Below are 24,437 nucleotides of genomic sequence, written 5' to 3'. Positions count from 1 at the left end.
TGCTCCACCAGTTCACACACAGTATATTTTTTAAAATCCACACTCTATTTAGAAATTAAATCTGCATCTGATAGGGCGTGCTGTGGATTTGGAAACAAGGAACAGGTCTGTAATCTGGTGCAGATGTAGAAATGTAGCCTGAATGTCAAAATATAGGACTGGCAGCCACCTCTTCTTGAGCGTAAAGAACTGGAGACATTTTAGGGAAGTAGAAGTTTTATTGGTCAGGATGGAAGATCTTTGGACAACCTCAGGTTCTTTCAGTTTTATTGACTTTAAGGGCTGTTGTATAAAAAAAAAAAAAAAAAAAGTGGGACGAGTGTAGATTTTCAGTATTTTTTTTCCTCTTCTGTATAAGGTAGACGTGGCCCCACGTTTAATGGCGCTTGAACCTGAGGCTATGCATCTAATGCCAAATTAGGAAAATAAAGGATTAGAGGATCAGCTCAGGTGGACTTTAAGAACGGTCACCTCTGAAGACCCGGCTGGTTTGCAAGTGGTTCAGTTCTGGAGCACCTTTTTTCTTGAGTGTTCCTTCTGGGAATGTAGGAATTAGGTTTCAGCTACACACCAATCTTTGTCGCCTGACAGCTGTCGCACCCAAGGAACACAGAGGGAGTGCAGGATAGTAATCCTAACATTTAAATGAATGAAGTGGCAGCGTCAATTGCATGTTTGCCACGACCACAGAATCACATAGAAATTTGCCAACACTGCTGGATTTTGTGCGATTCTGAAGTAGCGGTCAATGTGTGAGTTGCGCCGAGACGCCAGTCATTTGTATGCTAGCATCGCTCCTCTGTGATCCTCGGGTGCGACAGCTGTCATACGACCAAGTTTGCCATTTAGCCAAACCCTAAATTACCAACTGGGTGTTACTGTGTCACTTGTCAATAGGGTCTCTCCCGCCACAGTCTGACACTTTCACCCGCTTGATGAGCAGAATAGTAACACTCAGTTGCCAATTCATTTCCGGGAGGAATAAAAAAAAAAAATGAATGACCGTGCAGATTCTTATAAACAATCCCAGAATTGTTACCTTTTGGGGAATATAAGTATTAATTAAAATGGACATGGCAGTGGACAGCAGACAGGTCCTGAAATTCAGGCGTCCGCTATCCCAAATGTAGACTGCACATAATGTGCCAATCTTCTAAAATATATACTTCTATAAAAACCACATGCAACACATATGTACAGTTTGATTAATGCACACAATGCCAACCTGAAAGTTATGAACACCAAATCATTTGGATACAAAAAACATTTATGGAAAAATAATAGCCTTTGACATTATAATTTAAAGGAAAAAAAATATGTAAAAACAGCATTGAGCATTTGAAAACACTTTACATAAAAACTTTTAACCCCCTTTAGTGGCCGTGCAGAGGCTTCAGCTGCTAGACAGGCTACTAAAAGACCTATGTACAATTTTGGCAATGGTTCTTCAGGCATAGTTTCTATTACAAAGAATATATTGCATAAAGAACAGTGCTGGCTAAAAAATGCTTACAGTATAATAGATCATGATATGGAGGACAGACCTTTGAAATATATATATTACATACAAATCTATTTTTCACAACATTCCTGGAACAGCCATGTTAAAATATTGTATTAAAATCTATTTCATATGAAAGGGTTAATTCCACAATACAGGTTAGTATTATACAATTGTTTATCATCTTGCAGTTAGTTATATTTCCTCTGATAAGTGTCATGTAAAACCTAACCACTATATATAGATCAGCTTTAAGCAGGTAACCCAATGCCCATCTATTCCCCCATGCCCACTCAGAGGGGTTCAGGAAACGAAATTAAAGGGAATCTGTAATAAGCGACCTCCCCATTCAACTATTTGCATAGACACATAGCTGTGGTTCCCCCCGATGCTGTTTTTCTGGTTGATCCTAGGCTTCATTCCTGGGTTATAATATTTTTTTCTTAATATGCAAATTAGGCCTCTGGTGCAATTAGGGCATCAACATTGCTCTCTGCTCTTTTCTATGGTCACACCCTCCCTCGCTGCTTTGCCACTGCCTGGTTCTGTTAAAATTAAAGCAGCGGGGAAGGGGAGTTGGGTGCACAGAAAGGATGCCCTCATTGCACCAAATGCCTACTTTGCATGCTGAGAATAATTAACTCGGGAACTGAGCCTTGGATCAACCAAAGAAAAACAGCATCTTAAATCAGGTCGACAGCAACTTTGCGTCTATACACACAGTCCGATAGGGAAGTTGTTGGTGACACATTCTCTTCAATGGAGACGTTTGGCAAAGGCCTCATTTAACAAGTCTGTGCACACGTGACATGGAGGGAAACTGCTGAACTCCTATTTCTTGAACCTACAATGACATTGCAGGCTTAGAGATGGTCTGAGGTCAGATAAAGGTTTCTAAGAGCTGGCATTGCTGCTCAGCTCCATTCATTTGAATGAGGTTTGGTTGCAGCCCATAGAACACAGTGGGGGTGAATAAAAAAAAAAAAAGCAGCCCATGTTTTTTTAACTTATTTTCTTAGAATGGTTACCAGTATCTTACTTAATGTATGCCCTTTTTCTAAACAGTAAACATTAAATGGTTGTCTGTGTCCCAATGTATGCCCCTTTGCTAACCAGTACACATTAAAAATAACTAAAAGGGAATCTTTTTTTCCCCGCTCAAACCTTCTGGACCACTTTATGTATGTCCTGGAAGGAGCAGGAAGTTGCAATCAACTGGAATGTGAGATATTGAAAAAAATTGTATTTAATGGGTTTTCCAAGACTCTTATTGATGATTTATCAAATGGATGGGTCATCAGTATCAGCCTGGTGGGGGTCCGACTCCCACTGCCCCTGACGATCAGCTGTTTTACTAGCTGTGGACCGGAATTACTAAAGCTTCATACATTGTGTAACTACAGCCATAGCATTGGCTATGGGGCTGAGAGGTTGGGGGGCACCATCACGTGCAAAAATGTACATTTTTGTGAACAATTTAGTAACTTTTTGCTATAATGTGGTATTTCTGATAATCTGGTGTTATTATAATATATCTTTATTTACTGGTAATTGTGCTGCTCTTAATCTTCTCGCAGTATGCTATGGAGCCCTATGAGTTATATATACGTGTAGTGGGCATGCCTGGTTACTGCAGTGCTCTCCCCAAGTAAAACAAAGCTGAACGTATCCTAAGGATGGGTCATCAATCAGCGAGCCCTGGAAAACCCCTTTAAGGACAGGACTTCATGGCTACAGGAATTTGCCCTGAATTTGCAGCATTGCCACAACTCATGGCCTTCAGCGTTTCTGTATGGGAAAGAAAGCCGCAAGTGAACTTGTAAAAATCCCAAAAAAGACAACAGTCACACGTTGCATAGAGAAATACGGAAGCCCTTGCAAGTCATGGAAATGCTGCAGTTTAGCCACAAATCGCGGTCAACTGTGGCACTCCTGTAGATATAAGACCGTACAGCAGTGGATGTTTATCACTGAGCATGTGGCATATAGCAATTAAAAGTAAACGTATTTGCTGGATGTCCTTTTACATGTTATTTTATGTCAGGGCAGGTGGGGGGGGGGGGGGCGGTGGATAGATCGGGTGTATACAGGCAGTCTCCTCTTGTAATGGTTTGCTGGCATCTGACAACACCCCCAAAGTCGTGAAAGCAGCCGACACGGTGGTGAAAACATGCACTGACAATGTGATACCTTACTGTGTCCAGATCTACCAACTACTAAAATACTTATTTTCATACCTGTGGGTGTCAATAGACCTTGTGTGTGTTTTTTTTTAAAATTGTGAATGGAAAAAAATAAATAAAAAATCTTGAAACCATGACCCACCAGTGCCATATCATGCTGGAGGTGTGCGCTTACTGGTAATTGTGCTGAGGTGAAATATTCCTTACGTGAGCCTTGTGTGTAAAAATAAAGTGTAGTGTGACAATCCGTATGTGTCCTACAAAACCGTGACCAAGTAGATAGCAGCTATGAATGTGATCTTACCAAACCAGTAATATAGGTCCAGCCTCCTGACACTGGTCAGAAATACAAGGCTGGCTTCCAGGCTGAAACCTACGAGCACCCTAATGTTCACATGCAAAGCACAGGTTCCTCCTTCTGGGAATAATGGCACAAGGAGAGGTCCACCCCAAATGGATGCTGCAGCCCGCTCCCTCTGATAATTTACTGGAATATCTATTGTCACTCAGTCTTCAAGTTCTGGCAGATAAAAGATGGGCACAGGAAGACTGGGCAGCTAATACATGACTTCTTATCAGCCTGGGCTCGGAGAATTAAATCAAAGCTTGAAATCTCTTCCAGAAACATTGCTTGTGGCCAACGTTTTACCATATAACACATTGGGGGTTATAGTCAAGCAGACAGCCTCTTTTAACCCATTTGTTGCAAGTCAGCCTTGGTTATGAAATGGATTAACACAGTCAGGATAGCACCATTGCCAGAAGTGGCTTTCCTGGACACTATGTTGGCAGCGGTCGCACCATGGTGGGAAGCAGAAGACACTTCGTAAGGTCAGCCTGCCAGCATACAAGTCCGACAGCAGAACTGGATAAACAGCTTCCGTTCGCAGAGTTTGCTGGACTTTACCATCTCACAGAACATTTCGTCAGCTGATTCACATGGAAGAAAAAAAATATAATTTTTTTTTGTATATTATGGCATGGGAAGGTTGTAGGAAAATAATATCAGAATTTTCTAAATTTACACTAAATTTTGGATTAGAGGGAAGGAAGTCCTCCAGAGACAGATTGGTGCAGGTCCCTGTGGTGGGAGCCGCACCAGTTGGACATTTATGGCATATCAGTTTGATATGCCATTGATGGGAGTGCCTCCAAGTCCCCCTAGTCCAACCCTGGCGTCCTCCTCTCAGTCATACTGTTTTCTAAATTCCTAACTATAAACATTTACATGAGTACACACTATTCACTATATCCATAGGTAACATCCCTTCTGCAGGTACCCCTCCCCCAAGGTCATCTATAAGCATAGGCCTATTTTGTCTAAATACTACCAAATGCTCCCCCCCAGTATGCTGCAACTGATAGCATGTTATGAATGGTGGCCTGTATTCTGTGGAGGAGTCTCCAGGTATGGCGCTATGCATTAAAGGGGTTATCCCAACCAATTTGAAACCTTTTACTCAAATCTAGAGGACTTTCTTCCCTCTCTGTGGTCGGGCAGCAGCTATCACATATGTCAGTCAAGCACCTGCATCTCCCAGGCTAACATGCAATTAGCCCTTGTTAACCCCTTCCTTTCCCACATGAAAAAATGGTCCTTCACATATTGCCTTAGAGAAACATATGGTATATAACGCCCCCACAATTTTCTTATCTAGTGAATAGAGACATCGCTAAATATTTCTATGAATTTTCAAGCAGGGATGAATGAATATAAGGTGCCTGGACACACAGGAGGATAAACAGCAGGGGGCGCTACCAGAAAGGAAAATATTTACATAAAAAAGTTTTAAAAAAATTGCATATATGTTGCAATACTATTCATTTACATAGTAATACTTTTTGTGGGCTAACCCCTTTAACAATAACCAATAACAGCTCATTCAGCCAACGGGCTCCTCACAATACACATGCAGGCTTGGCTTAGCTGAGTGTGTATGTGCTCTTAACTGGGGTGAGGGGAAGACGCTACCAGATAATTACGGAAGCTTATTTCCCTTGAGAAATCAGGACTGGGCACGTTGAAATCCAACAGCCCAATACTTTATCACCCTGAACTCTGGTGTCTGGGAGTGTCCCGATTCATCCCCCATACATAGTAGATGGTTGGTCCCACAACAATCAGTGGGTTCACTTGACGTTCTTCAGATATGTGAAGACACCTTCAGGACTTCCTGTGAAACACTCACCGTTGTTACAGGTGTGATTAGTGACACAAGACCCACTGAGGAGGCTGTATCCCTCCTTGCACTTAATACAATTTTTCCCAGTGGCTTCACAGATCAGGCAGTTCTCTTCACACCTAGACAGCAAAAGAGATGGTTACACTGAGTACATTTCTCATCCATCCATTCCCCTGGCATGAGGACATAGAACTTTCTCAAGAAAGGATGAGGACATTGTACAAACGGCCGTATCTCATTCAAAATAGCAATGTTAGTGCACAGAGCAAGACCAGCACTAACACTATGGACCCATGGTCACCAGCTAGTTTACATTTTTAAAAGTGTCTGTCTCTCAATGGACCCTGTTTTTTTAATTTAATTTAGACTGGATAGCTTACCTTCTGCATATTCTGTGTGGCAGCCCAGGCACATCATCAGAATAAAAGCCATGGCTGCAGGTGGGGATGCAACGCCAGTCATGAAGATGAAAGTCTTTGGCACACTGAGTGCATTGATCTTTCCCAGTTCCTGACCAAAAAATAGTTATGAGGAGATATAAAGATTATTCCACTTGAAAATCAAACCTGTTGATAAATCAGCGGTAGGAATTATTTTTGTAGACAAAGCGTCTTCCTACCCTGTGCCTTATTTTTCTAAATAGAGTCAGTACACCAGTGAGAACGCAACTACAACATTTCCTATAGCTAAACATCCATGCTTTTTATAAAACTGGCAGTACACCTTAGATAGCCGTCAGTCTAGTGGGCCCTTCTATTATTACCTTAGGATACACGTTTCCCAGGCATGTGTAAATTCACTTACTGTACATTTTCCAACCACGTCTGATGACAGTTTATTCCAAGTCTCAACTAATCTTTTGGTGTAAAAATATTTCCTGACACTGGTTCTGATCTTCCTCCAACTAATTTGAGTTTGTGCCCCCTTGTTCTTATCTTGTGTTTATTATTATTAAAAACATTTCCCTCCTGAACCTTATTTATGCCTTTAACATACTTAGAGGTTTTGAACATGTGCCCCCTTTCCTCAAGGCTTTAAAGATTTAGTAGGACATTTATCAAATCAGATGTGTCAGTTTTGTGGCTTAAAAAATTGGAGATTCATGGAGATTGCAACGTTTTCTGCGAGATTTGGTAAATTTTTGTGACATTTGGCGTTTCGCCACTATTCAAGTGGTCTATAGTTAAAAGATAAAGATCAGGATTATGGCCCAATTACAAAGTGCAAATTTTGCAAAAGCTGCAACCTACACCACATTGCACTCACAACAAATACATTATTAAAGTGCTACAATATAATAATCAGATAGAGGGTTCCTTCTCCCCAAGTGTATTATTTTACATTTGGACACATTGAACTGCAGTTTCCATAGTTTGGCCCATTTATCCAGAGAAACAATCTTTTTCCAGGTTACTAATGTCTCCAGTAAGATCTACCCACTTGTGTCATCAGCAAACAGGCAAACCTTACCTACCTAACTTTCTCCTATATATATTAAAAATAATAGGACCCAGGATGGATCCTTGAGGTCCACCACTTGTACCTTGTCTCTCCTCAGAATGCACACCATTAACAATTCTTTGGTGTCTATTCATCAGCCAACTGTTAATCCACTCAACTAGCCAGGGATTAAGTCCAATCTTCAATAATTAGTCTATCATATGGCACTGGATCAAGGGCTTTGCGGAAGTCCAGGTAGGCAATATCCAGGACACCACCTCAGTCCAACACTTTTGTGGCAGTCAAAGAAATCAATAAGATTACTTTGACATGATCTTCCCTGGTTGTATCCAAAACAGTATGACTTCACCAAGTTGCTAGTTTTTTTTATGGTCAACCATCATCTTTTTCAGGAGGGTTATTATTTACAAAAGGAGAATAAACCACTGCAAGACCTCTCTGGCAGCAGCTCTTCCTCATGAAGGATTGAGTATCTTGAATCCTTCTGTCCCCACCCTGCTGCTACCATAAGGGTAGAGTCGCAATACACATTCGAAGGTTGACTAGACCCACTGAAATTGATGGGTTTGATCAAAGTTCATCTAAAGTGTATGGCCATCTCCAAAAAGCTCTGCCCAAAGTCGAACATCTCTTGTTAGCAAATGCTCATGTCATGTTCAAAGGCACTTTCAGGACCAGGAATGACTTAAAGTGGTTGTCTCATCTCGCAGTTACTAAGATTAGAGTGAGCCCTAGTTCACCAAGTGGACGGAAAACAGTGGAGTGGGCCAGCGCTACGTTGTTTCAGTAACTATCTGGCAGTGCATAGTAGCTGCTGTTTAACCATCAACCAATTTTTACCCAATGTGTACGGCCAGCTTTAGTCTCATTAAAATTTTGAGACTTTGCAGGACTCCCATCATATATGTATGGCCAACCTGAAAGGGTAGCCGTGTCCTTTTTGTAGGGGAGCTTAGGGCATTTTCATCATTGTGTGAAATTTCTCCTACTTTCTACAGACTGTTCCCAAGGAGAACTCGTATTCCTGACCTTATAATAAATTGATTTTGTGCCAACTCAAACAGCAGCACAACTGTTAGCCCTAATGGAAATATAGACTGCAGCAGTTGGGTTTCAGTGAAATATTTGTAGAATAAAATGCAAATGATGGAAATTGCAATCGATTATATGCTTTGTGGTTACAGGCGCTGATGCTTCCTGGGAGGAATTATCTGAATTAAATAGCATGCTGACAGTACATTCTGGTTGCCCCCTTGATCAGGTAACGCTTAATTCATCTTGAAAGTTTGCATGGTGGAAATGACAGAAGGCTGCCCACATATGTGATGTCATTGCACTAATTATGAAACTGTCGAAGTAATGAAGCCTGCATGCGTCCCAATCTGCAAATATCTGCTGGTCTGCAAATGAGCCTGTGGTTCTAGTGTAAGTCGGCTTTCTCTCTGTCACTGCCTCGGTATAATAAAATCTAGAAACACCTCTCAGTGCTTCCAGTCTGGACTCGCGTCACAAGTACATTAGGCCACCCAGACACTTCCCAAACTGTGCGTGTGTGGCAAAGCCAGAGTAGACAAGCGTTCTTCTACTGGGATCACAGGATTAAGGTGAAAAGAATGCAAATATAGACACACGAAAGAAGAGCAGAATATTTAAGTAAAATGAATCTGAGGAACTCCACTAGTCTCCTCGTGAGCAGAACTGGGGATTCGCTATTACCGGTGTTACATTTCAGTGACTTTCAAAAACAACTAATTATTTTATAAAATCGATATTAAAGTTAAAGTTATAATGTCTTTATTAACTGATGACCTATTCTTATGATCGGCCATCACCATCTGATCAGCTATTACAGTAGGTGTAGCTCTAGCACCAGAGTTACACAACACCATCAACATTGTAGTGGAGGGAGCTCGCTAGTACAGCACTCCTGAGGGTAGGCCATCACTTACTAAAGGCTGGACAATCCATTGCAAAGCGTGAAATCTGCACTGAAAATCTGAACAATCGGTATAAAGCGGATTTCAAAATCTGCACGCCTGGTCAATTTCCACACAATATAGAACATATTTTTAAATCTAATCTACTTAGCTGGTAATGAATAAGGGCTCATGCACACGACCGTATGAATGAGCCCGCATCCGTTCCACAATTTTGCAGAAAGGTTGTGGACCCATTAATTTTGGAAAATAATAGGCACTTTCTATGATAGAAGCAGCCATGTGCAGTCCAAAAAATTGTGGAACACACAGGGGCCGGTATCAGTGTTTTGCGGATCCGCAAAACACTACGGTCGTGGGAGTGTAGTCATACACTTGCATGAAAATTCATGTGCATGTGGCCTTATGGTGCAGGGCACTAGAAGGGTGTTCTGGCTTCACGATTATGATGAGCTATCCTCCTCAGGATAGGCAATCAATATCTGATAGGTGGTGGTCAGACTCTTGACACCCCTGCCAATCAGCTGTTTAAAGGGCTGCTTATGTGATCTGATATTGATGACCTATTCCAAGGACAAGCAGTCAATATTCTGAAGCCAGAATACCTCTTTAATGCATTTATAAAGTGGAAACCAAAGTCATTTAACATGAATAACATCACATCTAACGGAAGGCTCTCTTTACTTTACAAAAAGCTCTCCAATTCTCCGATTTCGACCAGCAAAAAAATAAATAAAAATTCTAAAAAATAATGTTAGATTTTTTCCCCCTGTATCAATGTCTCAAGATTTTCAAGATCTCCGCTTGCTGTCATACAATGACATTCTTCATTGCTTCCACCCAGAGATTGAAAATCTGTGCTGGTTGCATGTTGGTCCATCATATGACTAGAACCGATCCAAAGCTATTTCCTCTATCCATCCTTTCTTATCCTCTGGTCAAGATAGATCCAGATGTAAAAGTAGGCAGCCTCTGGCTGACAGCAAGCAGAGATCTTGAAAAGCATGAGGAATTGATTAAAAAAAAAAATGCATTACAAAATTTTTTTAGACTATGAATTCATTGTTTTAATGCTGAAACTAGTTATAGGCATTAAGTATTTGTTGTAAGATGGCAGCCCAATGGTGGGCGAACCTGCAGATAATATAATGCCTATATATTAGCTTTCTATTTAAAGTAAAGGAAGGCAAAGCTTGGCTACAGAATGGGTAAAGATGTGCTTACAAAGCGCGCAGAACTATTATTAGCAGCAATTCTAAGCATATGTGCGCCATAACAAGTCATTCTCCCAGCAAGATGATGTGTGAAGTCCCAACCGGGCAAATTAACATTCTGCAACATAACAAACAGCAAGAGCCCAGACCTGCCAGGTTTCTGTCTACAAACTGCATGGAAGTGTTCTGCCCACAGGGAGAGAGATCTTACCCACACATGACTGGCATGTTGCGTGGCACTTGTCACATTTCATCAAAGCCACGTTAAAGAACGTCCCCGGCTCACAGTCTGGCACGCACATTGACCCTGAAAGGCTAAAGAGAATAAATTGCTAAAATAAAGTTCACAAAATGTCACTTTCATATGAATTAGTAATGAAGGAAATATATCATTTTCTATGCAAAATATGGCTATAAATAACTGAAGAGATCCGTTAAATGACTGGTTTATTTGACAGGTCTCCAGCTTCAGCTTGTGCCCTGGGCCTCCTGTCTGGGGCACAGGTCTCTTTGTGCCAGCAAAAATGACATTTCATTTGGTGCCTCAAGTATCTTCAGAGTCCAATAAAATCACAGTTTCATTGCGGTTATGTTGTAGTATGGTATTACAGGGTTTGCTTATTTTCCCCCAATAACCGTGACATTCCTGTCCATCGAAACAAAGGCTTGAGCTTCAATACCAGGCACAGCCTATGGATAAGTGTGGCACTGTTTCAGGGGGAAAAAAAATGCCAGATGCCCTTGTTTAATCCCGGACAACTTCCCATTGCTTTCTATATGCAATACATTCCATGAGAAAACGCATCAACCATCACTATACAGTCGTGGCCAAAAGTTTTGAGAATGACACAAATATTAGTTTTTACAAAGTTTGCTGCTAAACTGCTTTTAGATCTTTGTTTCAGTTGTTTCTGTGATGTAGTGAAATATAATTACACGCACTTCATACGTTTCAAAGGCTTTTATCGACAATTACATGACATTTATGCAAAGAGTCAGTATTTGCAGTGTTGGCCCTTCTTTTTCAGGACCTCTGCAATTCGACTGGGCATGCTCTCAATCAACTTCTGGGCCAATTCCTGACTGATAGCAACCCATTCTTTCATAATCACTTCTTGGAGTTAGTCAGAATTAGTGGGTTTTTGTTTGTCCACCCGCCTCTTGAAGATTGACCACAAGTTCTCAATGGGATTAAGATCTGGGGAGTTTCCAGGCCATGGACCCAAAATGTCAACGTTTTGGTCCCTGAGCCACTTAGTTATCACTTTTGCCTTATGGCATGGTGCTCCATCATGCTGGAAAATGCATTGTTCTTCACCAAACTGTTGTTGGATTGTTGGAAGAAGTTGCTGTTGGAGGGTGTTTTGGTACCATTCTTAATTCATGGCTGTGTTTTTGGGCAAAATTGTGAGTGAGCCCACTCCCTTGGATCAGAAGCAACCCCACACATGAATGGTCTCAGGATGCTTTACTGTTGGCATGACACAGGACTGATGGTAGCGCTCACCTTTTCTTCTCCGGACAAGCCTTTTTCCCGATGCCCCAAACAATCGGAAAGAGGCTTCATCAGAGAATATGACTTTGCCCCAGTCCTCAGCAGTCCATTCACCATATTTTCTGCAGAAGATCAATCTGTCCCTGATGTTTTTTTTGGAGAGAAGTGGCTTCTTTGCTGCCCTTCTTGTCACCAGGCCATCTTCCAAAAGTCTTCGCCTCACTGTGCGTGCAGATGCGCTCACACCTGCCTGCTGCCATTCCTGAGCAAGCTCTGTACGGATGGCACTCCGATCCCGCAGCTGAATCCTCTTTAGGAGACAATCCTGGCGCTTGCTGGACTTTCTTGGATGCCCTGAAGCCTTCTTTACAAGAATTGAACCTCTTTCCTTGAAGTTCTTGATGATCCTATAAATTGTTGATTGAGGTGCAATCTTAGTAGCCACAATATCCTTGCCTGTGAAGCGTGCAGCCATTCAATGATGGCTGCACGCGTTTCTTTGCAGGTCACCATGGTTAACAATGGAAGAACAATGATTTCAAGCATGACCTCCTTTTAACAGGTCAAGTCTGCCATTTTAACCCAATCAGCCTGACATAATGATCTCCAGCCTTGTGCTCGTCAACATTCTCACCTGAGTTAACAAGACGATTACTGAAATGATCTCAGCAGGTCCTTTAATGACAGCAATGAAATGCAGTGGAAAGGTTTTTTTTGAGGATTAAGTAAATTTTCATGACAAAGAAGGACTATGCAATTCATCTGATCACTCTTCATAACATTCTGGAGTATATGTAAATTGCTATTATAAAAACTTAAGGAGCAACTTTTCCAATTTTCTATATTTATGTAATTCTCAAAACTTTTGGCCACGACTGTATAGTATGGAGACACATAGGACCAACATCAGGTGTCATGGTGTGGGGCGCCAACAGCTACCATGGTCGTTCCTGTCTGGTACTTTTAGATGGAGCATTCAGTATGTCCAAGATATTGTGGAAACCGCCCTACTGCCATTTTTGACTCAGGAGTCCAAGGTGAAAGATCTTGGAATGACAGGAGGATACCCGGCAGTGGCAGCCCGTATTACAGCAAGGAGAGATGTCACCCAGCCTCAACATATACCCTGATGCAGAATCCAAAATAAAAGGGGCACCACCCTGGTTGTGTGATCATTGACTTACTACCACCAGCAGTTTATTCTTGGTCAGTCTCAGCTTAAATCGTAGGTGTTCTTTTTCATTTTCCAGTAGTTTTGTATATATGTATGTATAGAGCCAATTATTTTGCCTCACTAACCAGCAGCCTTTAAAGAGTGGATGCAGACCTTTACTACAGCTGCATTTATAGTGATATAGTTCATATAGATGAAGATGAAGAAGATCCTGTCCAGGAGAACCAGAGCTACGCAGGTCTTTGTGGTACTTTTATCATCAGAATATTTCCTTCTATGGATGGTAGCTAGCCACGACTGGGGCAGAGCAGCATGAGGAGTATCACATTTCCACCAGTGCCCTGTGAATCTGACAGCAGAAGGCAGACTGCCATTCACAGAAGGTAAGCAACTTGGAAATGGTGACAAAAGTGCAAATTAAATACTCCAAAGTGTATAGTTAGACCATACTGCAACAATACACAATAAATGGGATTTTATTCTATACCTTTACTTATTGCAATTAATGTTACTTGCCTCCCCCTATTTCCTTTCTTTGTCTTGTCCATTTTGCTGGTTATACAGAGGTACTGCATTATACTTGCTCAGTTTTGCTATTCTTCTGGGTGAAAACTTGTACCCACTCTTTAATGTTTAAATGGATATGTTTGGAAGTTATTCTCCACAGATGACAGGGATAAACAGGGTATCTGAGCTGCAGACAGCATGTTATAGAGCAGGAGGAACTGAGTATTAGATTATTATATATATATATATATATATATATATATATATATATATATATATATACACATACACACATACATACATATATACACACACATACACACACACACACACACACACCATTCATTAATATTCTTACTCATTCTGGGCTCTGTATTCCAGGAGGCAGTCCCATCAGTGATGACAGCCTCCCCTCTGACTGTGTATATAGAGAGCTGTCAGTCACTGATAGGACCGGCTCCTGGACTTCAAAGCAAGAATAGAAATGAATGTAAAAAAATAAATTATATAATAATAATTTATATATATATATATATATATATATATATATATATATATATATATATATATATATATATATATATATATATATATATATATATATACACATATATACACACACACACAAACAATATATAATCAACCTACTCCGCTCCTCCTGCTCTATAACATGCTGTCTGCAGCTCAAACACCATGTTCAATGTGACAGGTCCCCTTTAAACTGATCTACATATTAACTCTCTATTTACTTTACTGTAATATGAGGAGTCCCTCATTTCAGGGAGACCTCTTCAGTCTTGCACAACCTTTCACAGTAAATTGATCTGTAAGTGTTGACAAAAAGATTTAGAAAGAAAAATTCCCCTGAATTAGTAGCAAACGGTGTCCGATACACAGAATAAATGTTGACATAGCAAAACGATTTAGAGAGAAAGCACTGAAAGTAACCGTTAACAGTGTGCATCTATCCACGCTGAATGTTTTGCTGCGGATTTAATGTTAATTGCTCCCGCAACAAGGTATACTTTATATGTGAAATGTTAAAGCATTGAAAATGGAGAAGTCACAATTTGCAACATTTTACTAGTATTTGTGCGCAACAGCAGCACACTGTGTATATTGTCACAGGCACCCAAGAGACGGGTCGAGTCGGGACTTGATTGACATCCAAATGAGTAACGAGAAAGCTGGTACCATCCTGAGTGACACGGTTCTGGCACCATTAGATGCTGTGCAATGCACCAAAGCCCAGGGGGAATCACTGGAGGTTAACCTGTGCAAGTGTCAGGAGTGGAAACGAATGGTGATGTGCCTTCTCCAGGTCATGGTAAAGATAAGCTGCTTTACCCCTTTTAATGTGACAAAGGTCACACCCCTCCATCGTTTCACATCAAATATTTCAAAGTAGAAATTGTCTTTTCGTTAATAAATATAATTGTGAAATATTCTATTATCATTTATTACATGTTGTGTGTTACTATTGTTTTAAGTAAAATTTTTTAATTAAAGTATAAAAGTATTCTAAAAAGGAAAAAAAAAAAAAAAAACTGCTCCTCGGGAAATACACAGACAAAAAAGGTCAGGTAAAAAATATATATGGGTCTCTGGAGCCCACATTCAAAGTTGATACAGCATAAAAATCACACATTCACCTCGCAGTATACATGCTGGCCCATGGATTTCTTGAAGGAGACTAGCAGCACGAAATTGGTTCCTCCTATACAACCACAAAAAAGTGCTGAGAAGAAATGCATAGCGAGGAGCGCTACAGAATACGGTTTTATCCAGAATCATGCGGCAGGTGTGTGGCACTAGAGGATGGATTTTTTATTTGCTTGAAAAAGACCCAATAGGGATTGAAACGTCACCTTTGGATTGGAATATTGGACGAGGAAGCTGTGGCTACATCTGGTTTTCCTGGAGTCGAGGGGATAAAGTCATGTTAGTGTATATTACTTCACTCCAGAGTGAGGATTTCTGTACTATTTTACTGCAACATAACGGTCTGCCAAACAAAGAAAAAGGGATCCTGTACCGCCAGAAAAAAAGAATAGAATAGAATAATGCTAAAAAGTTTAAAATGAGCAGATGGGCCTTAAAGGGGTTGTCTGATTTTGGGCGGAAACTGAACACAATGAATTGGCCTGCAATAAAGAAGTGATCATTACTTGCCAGATCCCACTCAGTGTCTATAATTTTGCAAGCCAGGCAACATTTACCTGGCTGCAGTGGTGAAGTCATGTCAACACGACTGCTGCAGCCAATTAGTGGCTGCAGCAGTCATTTGTTGTTGACATGAAGTCACTGCTGCAGCCAGGTAGAAGATCCTGCCCAGGAGAATCTGAGCCATGACACGGCATCTGCCACGTAAGTAATGATCTACTCTTTTAGCAGGTCAATCCCCTGTGTTGTCAGGTTTCCTCCTGAAATCAGACCATCCCTTTAACCCATTAGCAGTCTTAGGCTGCTATGTCTGTTAAGACATAGTTATCCAATAATGTCTTTATTCACCATTTCCTGCGCCACTCTAGAAAAGAGGAAAGCGCTACTGAAATGAATGTGCCCCCCTGACACCAAGCAGATCAAAGAAGAATGTGCCTTAAAGACTTTTACCTGCACCCTTTTCATATCCCCCTGCAAACTGACACAGTGGTCCTTTCACACCCACCTCCAGATCACCTATTTATCTAAGCCTACGGGAAAATATTTGCTTAAGTCCATACGTTGGTTTCTTTGAAAGTAAACACATCCAGTCTTTTGAAAATCCCGTTTTTGCATCGAGACCATCAGTCCGCAAAGAAACGGGGGGGGGGGGGGGGCGACGACTCAAATCAGAGCCTAAAATGTACTGTGGTCCCATTAGGCAACTGGTGCTAAAATTAGTCTGTGTATGGGGTAATTAGTTTGTATGTAGGGTAATTAGTGCAGGGACAGAAATGACAGCGTACGACAGCGTCCTTCCTCCTGGATGAGGCTTCTTCCTCATGTTTTGCTACATTTAAATATCACCTCATTAATTTCTGTCTCCTTGGCAGATGATTATTATACACTGAAGTTCTGACCTCATCCACCTTTATTAGACGTGATGTGACGATGAAACCTTGACAGCTCCCAGAATAAGGTAAGTGTGCAAGTTCTAATTACTCAGTCATATCCTGACAAGTTCTTCAAAAACCTGGTCATCTCGAGAACCCAAGTGAAAAACACTGTTAGAACCTTGTGTTCTCAGATATTTTTTTTTTATCGATTTCAATAGTCCGTAACCCTTTTTGTCCTACAAAAACAAGCATAATGTACTATGACCAGGAGGTCCTATTTAAGTTGTTACGCAACAGTTCTCGCAGCGACATAGATATTTATTTTATGCACTTATATAGCGCTATTTTCCACAGCACTTTACAGACATTAGCCTCCAACTGTCCCCAATGGGGTTCACAATCTAAGGTCCCTATCAGTATGTCTTTGGAGTGTGGGAGGAAACCGGAGAACCCGGAGGAAACCACTGAGGAAGGGGAGGTACCCTGAAACTCATTTGGCCCTGGTGTCTCAGCAAGCACCCATATCATAAGCGGTGTCATTGGATTCTACTCTTCATAAGACGTCTATAAAAATCCGGACTAAAGTCTTCGAGTGGAACGCATTGCGTATACTTGGAACGCACAGCCGATCACCTCCGACGTAACATACATCGATCACGTGGATACTTTCCAGTCACGTGAAGCCGCCGCCAGGTCACGTGGGACGCTGCGCTATGACTGAGACCACACGGGACGCCGTTGTAGGTCCGGGCGGTAGGAAAAGAAAGAAGCTGTTACTTCACAGCGTGGTGGTAATGTACTAATCTAAATCCTTATACCACCAGTCCATTGATAGTCTTGGAACTCACACAACTATATAAGACGGACATATTGGAACTCACACAACTATATAAGATGGACATATTCTAACAGAGTGACTGTTTACTAACAGGACCATCTCTGTTACAGCTTATTGAGAGACTAATTAGGCTTACTACCGTATATAACATCCATTTACAATTAATGACATCTGCCACTTGAATGCGAGTCCATTTTTAGGCCTATAGTTACGAGGCACGCCACCTTTTGACTCACATCAGAGCATCGGAGCATAGCCCTCTCCTATAACCATATTCAGTCGTTTGTTTTCATTTTAAGTGATTTTAGTTGATGTGTTTTTATTCTGTGATTTTATGCATATGAGGTGTTCTTTTTTATGATTAATAAATATCATTGAATTTGCTGCCCAGAGTTTTCAAATAATTGTGTGCCCCTCCGAATTTACTATTATTTGGAGGTGGGTGTACCCAGAGGAGTGCACCTAATCCAAAGGGGGTTCTTAGGTGAGCCGCTTACTAGCTACTTTAGTCTACATATTAGGTATCGCCACATCCGTAACAACCAGCTCTATAAAAATATCACATGACCTAACCCCTCAGGTGAACACCATTAAAAAAAAAAAAGCAATTTTTTGTCACATTACATCACAAAAATCGCTACAGAAAGTGATCAAAAAGGCGTATGCCCCCAAAATAGTACCAGACAGTCACCTCATCCCACAAAAAATGAGACCCTACCTAAGAGAATCGGTCAAAAAATAAAAAAAAGCTATGGCTCTCAGACTACGGATACACTAAAATATCATTATTTCGGTTTAAAGAATGCTATTGTGTAAAACTTAAATAAATAAGAAAAAGTAGACATATTAGGTATTGCCACGTCCGTAATGATCTGCGCTATAAAAAAGTCACATAACCTAATCCCTCAGGTAAACGCTGCAAGACTAAAAAAGGTGCCAAAACATCAATTTTTTGGTTACCTTGCCTCACAAAAACGTAACATAGAGCAATTAAAAAACATGTACCCCAAAATAGTACCAATAAAACTGGCACCTTATCACGTAGTTTCCCAAAATGTGGTCACTTTGTTGAGTTTCTACTGTAGGGGTGCATCAGGGGGGCTTCAAATGGGACATGGCATCTAAAAACCAGTTCAGCTAAATATGCCTTCCAAAAACCATATGGCGTTCCTTTCCTACTGCGCCCTGCCGTGTGCCCGTACAGCAGTTTACGATGACACGTGGGGTGTTTCTGTAAACCGCAGAATCAGGGTAATAAATATTGATTTTTATTTGGCTGTTAACCCTTGCTTTGCTACTGGAAAAAAATGGATTAAAAATGTGAAATCTGCCAAAAAAGAAATGCTGAAATTTCATCTCCATTTTCAGTTCCAGTCTTGTGGAACACCTAAAGGGTTAAAGTTTGTAAAATCAGTTTTGTATACCTTGAGGGGTGTAGTTTTTAAAATGGGGTCATTTTTGGGTGGTTTATATTATGTAAGCCTCACAAAAGGACTTCAGACCTGAACTGGTCCTTAAAAAGTGGGTTTTGCTTCCAAACTTCTAAGCCTTCTAACGTCCCCAAAAATTAGGTGTAATTTTCAAAATGATCCAAACATGAAGTAGAAATATGGGGAATGTAAATGAATTCCTCCTTTTGGAGGTATTACTATCTATTATAAAAGTAGAGAAATTGAAATTTGGAAATTTGCTAATTTTTCCAAATTTGGGGTAAATTTTGTATTTTTAGGAATAAAAATGTTTTTTTTTTACTAATTTTTATTACGGTCATGAAGTACGATACGTGACGAGAAAATGACCCGTATAAGTAAAAACGTTTTAAAGTTATTACCACATAAATTGACATGTCAAATTTGCAAAAAATGGCCTGGGCAGGAAGGTGAAAACAGGCCCGGGGTTGAAGGGGTTAAGCATAGTATAAAATATATTGCTATAAACATTTGGAATAGACATTTATTCCCCTAATTTTGCTTGTGATAATGCATTTGGTGTATATGTAAAAATTGTCGAATCGGTTCGATTATCGTGTGAATCAGGTAAAGCCGTTTCTTTTTTTTCCATTTGTAATCCACGTAGAGCAGGCGTATTTATATGGTTACACTTCTGGCTATTCTGCAGCTGGGGACTCACCTGAACCCATCTCTGCACACCACACATTTATCGGGGTAACCAAGGCATTTCTTACAGTTTTGGTGACACTTGAGACATCTCCTGAGACCTAAAACAGACCACAGGTACATAAAGCAGATACAAGTAAATTCAGATGTAAGTCACATTAAAACATCACCATCAGTTCCCCATTTTCAGGGGGGCATTGGCTAAAGAGTGGAAATGACATCAAACCACTATGACTTACCTGACAAATGTCGCACCACTCCGGTGTTCCCCTAGTCTGTGGTCAGTTTGTTGCGGCGATCAATTGCGCATCTACTCAAGTGCCCAATGCAATCCCTGGACTCTGCAGTGTACGGCAAAGGACCGCAGAGCACAGTAATTGGCTGCATTTGGGTAGACAAACCTATCATGGCTGCCATAAGGTTATCCAAGACTGCCAGGGCGCACCAAAACGGCATGGGATTTTTCAGGTGAGTAATGGTACCATTTTATGGTATCCTGCTCCCTTTCGAGCATGTCCACACCATCTTACTTGGGTGTGGATTTTGGCGTATGTTCACATGGCAATCCAGCTCCCTTTGTTTTCAATGGGAATATGCGCTGTAAAAATCACGGCCATATGAACTATGTCAAGAAGGGACATGCGCACTTAAAGGTTAAAATAAAATAAAAAATGCTTTTTCTGCACCAAGCTCCAGGCCTCCCCAATGCGGTTTGTTTTCCTGGCTGCGTCGGGCGCAGTCCATGTACCCAGGTCACTGCTGCAGCCATAGCACTGACATTCCATATACTGCTGAGGCCAGTAATTGGCTGCAGAGTGACCTGTGTGTATAGAAGGTCACAGCTACAGCCAGGAAGAGGACATCAGCATTGGGGGAGGACCGGAGTGCAACACTGGAAGAAGCAGGGCAGAAAAGGGTCGAGTATCGATTCTTTTATTTTAGACTATTCACAGGGGCTGCACAAGTTTTTATTGAACTCACACAAACTGAATGCCCCAGACGCAGTCGGATCCACAGCATTCAAACAACAAGTCTGCAGAAGAAATCAGATGGTTGTACTGGTTCTGTGGCAAATACATGTTGGAAAAATCTGCGGAACCATTCACTTCCATGGGTCCTCAAAAACAAAAAGGTACTCAGTGTGCATTACCGTTTCTGTATTTCCGTTCCGCAAAAAAGTTGTGCATGTCCTATTATTGTCCGCAAATCACAGCCCGAGGCCCCATTCAAGTCAATGGGTCTGCAAAAAATACGGAACGCACACGGAACACATCCGTATTTTGAGGATTCATACTGTAGAAATGCTATGCTTCGGGAGTTACGCATGATTAAGGGGGTATAACCCCTGAAACATCGCACAGCACGGGGTAGCAATCAGTTAAGCGCTCTCAGAAACTTGATAAAAACACAACATTTATCAATGCATATTACATTTGTAAGTTAGTTATAGGGGTTGTGCCACAAAAATATTTTACATTTTTCAAACCAGCAACTGGATCTGAATACTTTTGTAGTTGCATGTAATTAGACATTGAGCATAGACGCTGATTTATTCAATAAAATTTATCTGTATAGCGTCACCTGTTTTTTTTCCCTTATTTCTTGTCCACCATGATGAGGTGGTCGCACACACTCAGTTTAAATTGTAAACGGTCACCAGACATATGTTCTGTTAGAAGCTGTGGCAGTTACAGTTAAAGAGCTACAGCAGATAGGACACGCCCCCTGAGCTGCTAGCCTGAAATGAATGTAGTAGAACAATTTGATCAATGAATGGGGAGATCTCTAGTTCCATGAGTGGAAACAGGACTGGTTCTAGCTTTGTTAGAAAGATTATCATGTACTGAATCATGTCTGAGTTGTATTATTCTACAGCCATCATGGCATAAACCTTTAACTATGAACTTCATGCTGCCCTCACATATTTCTGCATTCTGTCACTTATCTGCTAAGGCTTAGGGAGTTGTCCCAGGAACTGCCATGTAGAGCTCATGCACACACGTGTATTGAAGTGAATGGTTAAATTTTTTTACAGAACCACTTCAATGGGTCTGCAAAACGCACACAAATGACTGTGTGCATTCAGTGTCCATATGGCCCTTCCGCCAAAAAAATAGAACATGTCCTATTATTGTCCGCATTACGCATAATGATAGGACTGTTCCATTAGGGGCCAGCCGTTCCGCAAAATGCAGAACAAAACATGGCCAGTATCCGTGTTTTGTGGAGCCACATTTTGCAGAACTCAAAAAAAACAACGGTCCTCAAGAATTAATCTCTGCGGGGAGAAGGGTCACACGCTGCCAGAAAAGAGTCTCGCTTATTCAAAAGCACCCACCTAAAACCACCCATGTACAGCTGATTGACAGTTTTCTCCTAGTGAAAAGCTGCATTGGTGTTAGCAAGAGCTCATGAATAAGCCAAGCTCTTTTCTGGTGGCGTCGGACTCTTCTTCCTGCAGGTATTAAATAGCAATTTCTCTGCAATCCCCTAAAACTTAGCATATGGGCACCAGACCACTTACATTGGCATGCAAAAGTTTGGGCACCCTTGGTTAAAATTACTGTTACTGTGAACAGTTAAGCAAGTTAAAGATGAAATGATCTCCAAAAGACAAAGATGAAACACTTCAACATTTTAAGCAATATCAGTGTATTATTTTGGTTTTATCCAATTTTAGAGAGAAAAGAGGAAAGAAGTACCTTGCAAATGTATGAGAACCCAAGGAGATTTGAGCGCTCCGATAACTTTGACCGAGGTCTTAGACCTTAAATAGCCTGTTAGGCCTCATGCACATGACCCGACATTATGTGGATCTGCACACCTATTCTTGTCCGCAAAAGGAGAATAGGACATGTTCAACTTTTTTTTTTGCAGGGCCGCGGAACAGACATACATGGTGTGCTGTCCGCATCTTTTGTGGCCCCACTGAAATGAATGGGTCCGTATCCGATCCACAAAAAAATGCGGATTGGATGTGGACTGAAAATACAGTCATGTACATGAGGCCTTAGGGTTAAGGCTTGTTTACATGCAAATTTCAAAGCTTTATAAGTATCCATGAGATTTTCTACACCGCTGCCTAACACTCTGAAAATTGTTGAGGCCCACAAAGCAGGAGGAGGCTGGAAGAAGATAGCATAGCTTTTTTAGGTTGCCATTTCCTCAGTTCAAAATGTAATTAAGACATGGCCGTTAACAGGAACACTGGTGGTCAAGAGAAGGTCTGAAAGACCAAAAATCCCGGCTTGACTGCAAAAGACCTTCAGGAGGAGTTAGACTCTGGAGTTGTGTTACATTGTTCTACTGTTCAACACCACCTGCACAAATATGGCCTTCAAGGAAGAGTCATCTGAAGAAAACCTATCCTGCGTCCTCACCAGAAAATTCAGCATCAGAAGTTTATAAAAATAACATCTAAACAAGACTGATGCATTTTGGAAACCCGTCCTGTGGACCGACTAGGTTAAAATAGAACTCTGGTAACAATGAGCAAAGGTGTGTTTGGAGGAAAAAAAGCGCCACAGAATTTCATGAAAGGAACACCTAACTATTAAGCATGGAGGTGGATCAATTATGCTTTGGGGTTGTGTTATAGCCAATGGCACAGGGAACATTTCATGGGTAGAGGGAAGAATGGGTTCTGTGAAATTCTAGCAAATTCTGGAAGCAAACATAACACCAACTGTAAAAATGCTGAAGTTAAGAGGATGGCTTCAACAAATTGATAATGATCCTAACCACACCTCAAAATCCACAAAATATCTCAAAAGGAGTAAGCTGAAGGTTTTACCATGGCCCTCACAGACCTCTGATCTGAACATCATTTAAAATCTGTGGATAGACCTCAAAAGAGCAGTGCAAGATGGTCCAGGAATCTCAGAGCTAGAAGACTTTTGCAAGGAAGAATGGATGAAAATCCCTCAAACAAGCTGTGATACTTGCCAAAGTGGGTGCTACTAGGTACTAACTATGAAGGGTACCCAAAGTTTTGCTTTCGGCCCTTTTCCTTTTTTGTTATTTAGAAAATGTAAAAGATTAAAGAAAAAAAAAAATTTGTTTAAAATACAAAGGAAATGCGTCATCTTTATCTTTATGCCTTTTGGAGATCATTTAATCTTAAAATTGCTTAAAGGGGTTGTGCAAGTTATATTTATTGATGACCTATCCTCAGGATAGGTTATCAATATCAGATCGGTGGGGGTCCGACACCTGGCACCCCCTCCGATCAGCTGTTTGAAGAGAAGGCGTGCGCTGTGCCAGCGCTGCCTCCTCTTCACTGTTTACCTTCTAGCCGTTGCATCTGCAGTGGTGAGCAGGTGTAATTACTATTGAAATGAATGGGACGGCTTGGGTGTAATTACAACTGCTCACCACTGCAGATGCAACGGCTAGAAGGTAAACAGTGAAGAGGAGGCAGCGCTGACAGCACGCACACCTTCTCTTCAAATAGCTGATCGGAGGGGGTGTCGGGTGTCGGACCCCCGCCGATCTGATATTGATGACCTATCCTGAGGACAGGTCATCAATAAATATAACTTGGACAACCCTTTTAACTGTTAACAGTAATTTTGACCAGGGGTGCCCAAACTTGTGCATACTGCTGTAAATCAGTATGTCAGCCACTACTGTATTCTGTTCCCTTTTAAAACATAGGGAAAGATAATATGTTATTCCAACACTCATGACAGTTGAATTTTTCACTGTGATGCATTCACATACTTTATGGTTAGAATTGAAAACATTTGCAAAAAGGAATTAGGTTTCTTATGTACTTAGCCAAACTGTG

At 41.1% G+C, this 24,437-nt stretch overlaps 1 protein-coding gene across 1 annotated transcript in view; it reads right to left on the bottom strand.

Moving 5' to 3' along the window:
• Nucleotides 1-232: 232 nt before the first annotated feature.
• Nucleotides 233-24,437, bottom strand: part of PCSK6 (proprotein convertase subtilisin/kexin type 6) — a 248,014-nt gene continuing 223,809 nt past the window's right edge. Inside the window, exons 17-21 of the mRNA XM_044279403.1 lie at nt 19,662-19,749; nt 10,691-10,794; nt 6,248-6,377; nt 5,874-5,986; nt 233-4,614 (exon numbers count right to left, since the gene is read on the bottom strand). Of these exons, the coding sequence (XP_044135338.1) occupies nt 4,517-4,614; nt 5,874-5,986; nt 6,248-6,377; nt 10,691-10,794; nt 19,662-19,749 (533 nt within the window). The 3' untranslated portion in view covers nt 233-4,516. The remainder of the gene's footprint in view (nt 4,615-5,873; nt 5,987-6,247; nt 6,378-10,690; nt 10,795-19,661; nt 19,750-24,437) is intronic.

This window comes from Bufo gargarizans, chromosome 2, assembly GCF_014858855.1.
Source record: "Bufo gargarizans isolate SCDJY-AF-19 chromosome 2, ASM1485885v1, whole genome shotgun sequence".
NCBI lineage: Eukaryota > Metazoa > Chordata > Amphibia > Anura > Bufonidae > Bufo > Bufo gargarizans.
Note: the sequence above shows the minus strand (reverse complement) of the source record. Positions and strands in the feature narration are given on the sequence as shown.